We start from the raw sequence: 8312 nt of genomic DNA, 5'->3' as shown, positions 1-8312 counted from the left end.
GTATTTATAAGTACACAAAAAGGTGTATAAATAATTATTGTTTGGATTAAAGTATTGAAACATTTGAAGGATCAGTTTTAGGACCCATAATATTCACTATGTATACCAAATCTTAAATAAAACAGCATAACCTACAGCACCATTTCTATGCCGATGATACCCAAGTAATTGACAGTTTAGCCCGAATCCTACGAGTCAACAACTTACAATCTGTAATTTGGAGCGTTGTCTGAGTAACATTAAAAAATGGATGTCAGCCAATATGTTGAAGTTGAATGACGATAAAACCGAACTTCTTCTTGAGGGTCCTGCCCAGAAACTAGATGTCTGCAACTTAAAAACTCTCAGGATGGGTAGTTCAGATATTCCTGTATCGACAGTTGTAAAAAACCTAGGTGTACTGATTGATTCAGGTCTCAGTTTCAATGACCACATCAATAACATTTGTAAGATTTGCCACTCCCATCTGCGAATGATCGGGTCTATTCGTCATCTCATAACAAAAGATGCTGCTGCTTGCTTAGCTCGATCATTTGTGCTATCCAGAATTGACTACTGCAATGCAGTAATTACTGGTATAACAGAAGACCAGATTTCTAAGCTACAGATTACTAAAACCAAATCAAGATCACACATTACTCCTGTTTTAAATGATCTACACTGGCTTCGTGTTCGTGAAAGGACCAATTTCAAAATTTTATCGCTGACGTATAAGACCGTCAACAAAACTTCCCCATGCTATCTTCAAAATCTACTGTCATTATACAAGCCTAAACGTTCATTAAGATCTGAAGGCAAAATGTTACTTGAGGTTCCTTCATACAACCTGAAAAAATTTGGCTCCAGAACATTTCAATATAGTGCATCAGTAATTTGGAATAAATAACCTAAATCGATTCGACAATGTGAATCTGTATCTGCATTTAAATGTAAAGTGAAAACTTGGTTGTTTAGTTATATCAATAACTCACCAATTGAGATCACTAGAATGCACCTCGTCATTATTTATTATTAATGTAATATGCAAGGCAATTAACTATTGATTTATTTAATTATCATAGAAACCACCAATTAATGTCATTGTATTGATACATACAGAATAAACAGCTATATTATCAATTCTGTTTTATCTATCCATGAATGAATGAATGATTTAATTACCTCTTCATCTAATTTATCTACATTAAGAGTGTTCTCATTTAAACAGGTTTTAACTTTATCGACATTACCATCTTTACACCAGTCAAATACAGTTTTATCACAATCATCAATATCATCATCCTCACACACCATTCTACTAACAGCAATACCTAACCCTGCAGTATCACCTCCACCATTTACATCCCTGGCCTAAAATCAGTGAGCAATATTAATATTAATATTAACATCACAATATTTATACTATCTCAGAAAGTGTATATATGCTTTGTTTTTAGCTTTTCATGAAAAACAGAGATGAATTCTTGAATAAGCTTACTAATACTTAAATCATGCCTACTTAATTGTTTGTTAGCATTGCTAATTACCGACCTCTTGATGTTGCCAGCCAGGTATTATTTTTGATAAATATTCAATGTAGTCCTTCTTTGCTGTTAGTGTAGGCATATCCTCTAATTTCTTCCATGCCTCCCTATAAAGATAATAGAGACTAGAGCTTCCAATTTATAAAAATTAACAATATCACTTATCAGTAAGCTTTAATAAAATTTAGTTCAGTATTAATGTTTATAAGTAGTCATCACATACAGAACTAATTCTGACGTCAATCAATTCAAATTTGAGGATAAAACTAAACACAGTATAAAATAACAGAAATTTAAAAAATCTACATCAAAAGGAGATAAAATAAACTGTTGTAAAATTATGTAGTACGGGTACCGTACTGTGTTATTTAAATAATTCGAGTAAAAACCTATGATGGTCATAGTGAAATGCAGGATGTCCAATTCAGATTCTTGTCTTAAGTTTTCTTCAATACTTTTGGGATATCCTGCCTGAGTGACCTAAGTGCATCAATTTGAGCACCTTTTCTAATTTTCATGTCATTGTAAAACATCATCCAAAGTTTTTTTTTAAATTATAAGAACTCACCATTTCTGTTTTCCTTGAAAGTCAAAGAAAGATGGCTTGGGTGTTTTACATCTTCCTTCATTTGCCTACGAAGTAAAACTTATGTGTTCATTTAGTTGATTGTGATCTTAAATGCTGGTTATACCTTGAGGACTTTAAGGGGACAGATCACAGGCACCTGTTTCTATCAATAAACGCTTCTCTCTATAATAGTATATATATGAGAAGGTGGCTAACGCTTCTCACGGCCATCTATGCTTCAGACGATTTTGTACCATTTACTGTACACTATTATAGAGAGAGTTGTCGATTGATAGAAACAGGTGCCTGTGGGAAAGATGCAGCATTTTTTCAAATCCATGTGTATCCAGAATAAACAGCATTTGAAAGTTAAAGACTTTTAAGACACTACTAAAGAGAAGCTATCTAGGGCCTATAGAAATAGGAAAGAAATTCCTAGTTTACATATTTTTGAAGGAATTATGTGATTTTCATGCATTTCTAGTAATTCTAGTACGTCTGAAGACTAAGCAAATTAACCCCTATCTATCTCTTTGAGGCACAAATTTTTGTATTTTAACTAAGTTTCGTGCAATTTGTTCAAGTTGTTATTAAGATTAAGATTAAGCCAAGCAAATTTCGAATTTTAGACTTTTCAAATGCAGAGCCAGAATGCAGATGAATACAAACAAACCTGTTTGAATCTGGCATACAAATATAGAAGATCTTCAGATTTCAATTTTGCAGCAACTACTCGAACAAATTCTGTTGCTAATTCAAAAGATTCTGTTAATCTTTCGTTTTCTAGACATTCGTAGTCACCGTTATCGGCCATGACAGTTGTTTCGGCCAAAAAAGAAATACGGAAAATTTTACGACATTCGATTTATCTTTTACTTTTAGTTTTGTCGAAAATTCCATTTGACCTTTGCTTATTCGTATTTTATAGAAATGATAACATGTAATCTAGATGTGATCTAAAATAATTCAACTGTATTGCGACAAACACAAGTCATTCCTTTTCTTAGTCTCGATTGTCTTCATGGAGTTCCTTAAAAGCAAAATATCGTCTGGTTAATCCAAACTAATATGAGTTAGTTCCCTTACTTAAAATGTAAACAAACCTTTGCAAAAAAAAAAAAGAATATAAATAAATTCTTAAATTTGCGCTGCACACCACTTTGCGAAAATGTGGAGAATCATTTATCAGTGTAATCTAGTTTGCTAATTGCTGAAGTCACGCAAAGGCATCTTCGTAATTGAAATAATCAGCCATAATCTGAAGAGTTACAGTAAACCTGAAACATTTTTGCTCTTGTCAGTCTTGTTCAATTGTAGCTGGCAGGGAAAGGCCGAAGAGAGGGAAAATGCCAAATACAATGAAAGAGTAACACTCCCTTTACTTTGCTACCGCAATTGTATTCTTAACACAACCATCATGATATAACCATAGTTAGCCCTACAGTAACAACAATTAGTTCTTCCCTAATAAATGTTGTGGAAACTGGGATAATGACATGTATTTAAACAAGATTGATTTTGTGTGAAAGTTAGTTCATTGTGTCTCCAGATAAGCCAGCATATGTTGTAAATGAATAAGAAATAAGAGGAAAGTGTTTCTTGAAAGGATCCATTATTAAATGATAAATGATCTATTTGCTACTATATTGATGTGTTATAAGTAATTATGATAATAAAATGAGTGTTATAATGTGAAGAAAAAAAAATAGATTTTCAGTCAATAACTGAAAGTCAAAATTGATTTTCAGAGGAATATTCATATGTTTTGTGTTGAATTGATTGATACAAACCTATTTTGCAGCCATACTGTTATGTGTTTTGATGAAGATACTGATAGAAAATGCTTCTATCTGTAGAAACATTACCACATTCCTATCGGTAGTGAAGAATTCATTCCATAAAATCTTGATTGCTGATGTCTTGACTAAGGCGTGAAAATGTTTCCCCTACCATTAAAAGTTAGGAGGTATCAAGGACCACATTCCTCTTGTTTATTAACAGCTGGCTCAAATATTGCAACCTCAACGAACAAACATAGAAATTTAAGTGATAATCATTTTCACCGAACTATTATCTACAATCATATAAAGTGTGTACTTAATTTCACATCAGGACTATTATCTATGTTTTTCTTTGCCAGTGTGGGCACAGCATTTATACTTGGATACATTTTAACTAAAATACTCCTTAGATTCCAGTATAAAATGACATTATTATTAATCTTCATGGACAGACAACCATTTGAATTAAAATTAATGAATGATGTTTTTATATTTTGTTTACATGTTATGTTATTATTGATAGGGGGATTTGGATCTTTATCAATATTTTTTGTGGAAATGTAATAATCATTTTAGAACATTTTTAATATTTTTTAAAAACATTTTACTTTTGTGTGAGAGACATTATTATTGATTAATGAATAAATGGAACAACTGCGTATTTAATATAAAATGACCTTTATCATAATTAATACAAGAAATGTGTTTATTTCATTCATCTCCAGTTTTATCCTTCATTAATGGTCGGTAGTCTCTAAGTCTAAACTCAGAAACTCCATGAAACTATACCAGCGATTCTTGTGCCTTCCCGAAGATCCACTTTTCACTGCTATATAAACCTATGAAATCAACGACCTTCTTTGTGCTACACCTGTCACTATTTCGACAGTACAATGGAAGGCATGACCGTCAGCATATGCCAATGCAGGGTCCTCTTAAAATGAGCAAAAAATGGAAGACAATTATGGAAGGCAGAATGGCTTTTTATTGGATGTTCTTCATTGCTATTTCTTAATTCTTAATTCCAAATTCTTATCTCTTAATTTACACGCTTAATTCAACATTTGTGATTGAAAATTGACATTTGTGTACAAAAATCCTCAAATAAGCATTTATGATTATAATCATGACCTTCAAATATATTCGACATGTTTTGATTTGTTGAGCGAGATTTGTATTTGAACATATGTTGGTAGAGTTTTGTGTTTGAAGATATTTTGAGCTAGATGTGTATTTGTAGATTTGTTTTTGAGGATATTTTTGGCAAAGATTCTATTACTTCAATAATTGAAAACAGAATGATTATCAAAGAATGTTCATTTTCGGTACAAATTATGATTTTTGTATACAAATGTCAATTTTCAATAACAATTAATGTTGAATTAAGCGTGCAAATTAAGAGATAAGAATTTAGAATTAAGAATTAGGAAATAGCAATGAAGAACATTGAATAAAAAGCCATTCCGCCTTCCATAGACAATGAAAAAAAATCGAGAAACATGAAACTTACTGATGTCATTAATCTTTCAAGACAGAAGCATCTCTTAGACTGACCAAAGCTCATGTATCACTTAGCAACCTACCTACCAAGATCTTATTACATCAACAAAAATAGGTAGGTAAAGTTATGGAATGACTTAGTAGGGCAGCCTCGTCTTCCAGCAGAATCAATCGTTAATTTCTGCAGTTTACGTAAAGCTGCGCAGAGCGAGAAAGACCGTTTGTGATGCAACCAGAAATCCGATACTATCTGAGCTATGACCTTCTGTGGAAAGTTTACCACAGTGTCGTAATAAAGCACGTTGATGGAGAGAGGAGGCTTGAGCATCTAATCATCTAATTGATGTAAATTTTCGCTGGATTATCGATCCCACCCGTATAATATGATCTAAAATCCAAAAGGGACGGTTAAATTCTCCCCTCCCCAACCCAACCGTCAATGAAATCCCCGCTACGACACTGACTACCAAAACGGCTTTATATGGAAATATAATTTAGTATTTATTGAATAACTTGAAATGAAATAAAAGAGACGATCCATATTGGAAAAATTGTTTCAAAAATAAATCAATGCTGTGAATTTGTTGTCCCGTATTTGAACTTTCCGGGAACGACTAATGCCAATTGATACGAAAGCCCACACTAGGTTGTACTTTTTGCGTTGAAACTGAATATTTTTCTGAGCATTTCTATCATTTAAAGTATTCTATTGCTGTGTGCTGTGATAAAGTCGTGGTGAGATTACATTGTATACAGGTACAAGAATCGATTCGTCGATATTTAAACGTCCTTATATTTCTACCATCAACACTTTCAACCGAGATCTGAAAAGACACGATATTTAAAATTTGTATCAAGAGGTATCCGTATTTCTGAATTAATCCCCGAGTACTTCTTTTTCTGATAAACTTAATTTCATGCCTTTCTGGGACTTCGGATGGTGTACTACATAATCATGAGAATGTTACAGGGTCCAAATACATGGAGATATTTAATTGTCATCTTTAGAAGATGGAATTACAATTTGGCGTTTATTTTGCCACAATCCGTACATCCAACACCAACCAAAAACATAAACTTAACTAATAACATAACATAAAATAATGATTCCAGAGTTGCTTTTCGTAAAAACTTTTAGTAAAGAAAAAGAATAATTCTCTCGTTTTGTGTTATAGTTTTAATTAACTTTAGCACATAACATTCCCAATCTACTATCAGACCATTTCTTTCATGTTGCTAAGTCACAATGTGAGCTTATCGCTTTGGCGATTTCATTTCATATTTTTGTAACTGTGATGGTTTGCGACAACCCCATACTTGTATCATAAAGTGATCACTGTATTGATTTTATATTTAAATACACTTAGGAAATATTGATCTGAGCCGTCGTTTCCAATTTGTCGTTTATCTGTCCGTTCACTTTCACCGCTTTAAAAAGAACAGTTTTCACAAAACTTGGTCATTATTACTCATGAATGAACAATTGAAAAAACTTACGTCATATTTTTCTGCGGTCAGCTGTTTGCTAATTGAAAACACACAAAAAATTGTTTTTCTTTTCATTTTAGACAAAAAATGATTTGCAATTGACGATTTTAGCTAAAAAAAAATGATAACTTACCCTATGAGCGCTTGAATTTCTGACAGCACAGCAGCACCCATCATGGTAACGTTTTATATAAATATGTTGAAAGTTGGTCAGCGCTAATCCTAGTTCTAAATCCACCATTGGTTCTAGAAAAGCAGACGTCGTCTCTTTGCATGCATTGGTATGAATAGGAACTGTTTTAAATCCAGGAATTTGAATTTCCCGATGTTGATGTATTTTCTGACACTCTGCCGTTGCGACTTGTGAAAGATGTGCCAATGTTAACAATATCAAGCCTAAGTCTTTTAATATTGCCTCCGGTAACATATCTGAAAGAAGGAAGGAAGTCTATAAAATCAGCTGCCTTGAATATAATATTATATATAAATATGTTATATATGATAGTTTTCATTCTGAGGAATGCATCTCAATGACAATATAGACAATAAAAATGGCAAATTGAAAATTACACAAATCAGATGAACAAAATGTTTTATAAGTAAGCTTGTAGTTCTGTTCTTATTCTAAAATTCTGAATTGTGTTATTCTGAAAAGAAAAAATAAAAAAATAAATTTGTCACTAACCTTAGGTCTGTTTATTGTTTTATATATTTTCAAGAGCTGCTCCGAGCTATTACTGAGACAAATACGAAATGATGTCCATGACAATAATGTGGATACTATAGTTTGATGTCTTTTATACAGATCAGCAAATAACACTGAAAAACCATTGTATCAAATAGACCGAAATTAACTCAACTGAACCATTCTCATTTGTATACATTATTATGACAGTGTGAGGTTTCAATTACTCAAGCAACACGATCTGAAAAGAGTTGGTCAATGGTTACAAGGAAGAGTGGGCGTTATTTGGCAGTAGTTGGGACTGTAGTTACGGGCCTGTAATCTAGATGGAAATGAAATGCAAAGTCTGATGTTTACACAGAGGCAAACCGCTTGGTGTCCAGTACTATTCGCTGTTTGTCTTTGAAAATGAAATATGTGTTTCTAATAAGGACGGTCGTAACTAAGAAATTTACATTAGTTGTCAAAGGTTACGTGAATTTGATGTGACAGGCAAGATGTTTGAATTTCTAAAGAAGCTGTTACCTGTATTCAGTTTCATATATGAATAAAGAAGCATATCTGTTGGTAAAAATAAATGTACAATTTGTTGCCATAAGGGTGAATACATTGACGTATGTACTGAAAAAAATGGATGCTCATTACTAAGACTACATCAGCAGTGTAATTACTGTAATATATTTTTATACACCCACATGAAATATATAAGGTACACAAGTCAAATGTCATGAAGTACATGTCGAACTAGCTTCCAGATGGTGACACTA

General features: G+C 32.6%; 3 protein-coding genes across 3 annotated transcripts; 1 reads left to right on the top strand and 2 right to left on the bottom strand.

Annotated features, from left to right (window-relative positions):
• Window positions 1-1161: 1161 nt before the first annotated feature.
• LOTGIDRAFT_84981 (hypothetical protein) lies at window positions 1162-2863 on the bottom strand (the record flags this gene model as incomplete). The annotated part of the gene is made up of 4 exons (XM_009058154.1): window positions 1162-1350; window positions 1531-1630; window positions 2092-2156; window positions 2765-2863. Coding segments are annotated over 4 exons (453 nt in total), but the record flags the coding sequence as incomplete, so codon positions are not given.
• Window positions 2864-4028: 1165 nt separating this feature from the next.
• On the top strand, window positions 4029-4436 carry LOTGIDRAFT_120276 (hypothetical protein; the record flags this gene model as incomplete). Its single annotated transcript, XM_009058311.1, has 1 exon — window positions 4029-4436. The coding sequence occupies one exon, from the start codon at window positions 4029-4031 to the stop codon at window positions 4434-4436; it is 408 nt and encodes a 135-aa protein (XP_009056559.1).
• A 1628-nt stretch (window positions 4437-6064) lies between these two features.
• On the bottom strand, window positions 6065-7287 carry LOTGIDRAFT_162350 (hypothetical protein; the record flags this gene model as incomplete). The annotated part of the gene is made up of 2 exons (XM_009058310.1): window positions 6065-6196; window positions 6994-7287. 2 exons carry the CDS (start codon window positions 7285-7287, stop codon window positions 6065-6067), a joined length of 426 nt encoding a protein of 141 aa, XP_009056558.1.
• Window positions 7288-8312: the final 1025 nt, after the last annotated feature.

Source organism: Lottia gigantea, assembly GCF_000327385.1.
Source record: "Lottia gigantea unplaced genomic scaffold LOTGIsca_33, whole genome shotgun sequence".
NCBI classification, from domain to species: Eukaryota; Metazoa; Mollusca; class Gastropoda; family Lottiidae; genus Lottia; species Lottia gigantea.
This window is presented reverse-complemented; position numbering and strand designations above follow the sequence as displayed.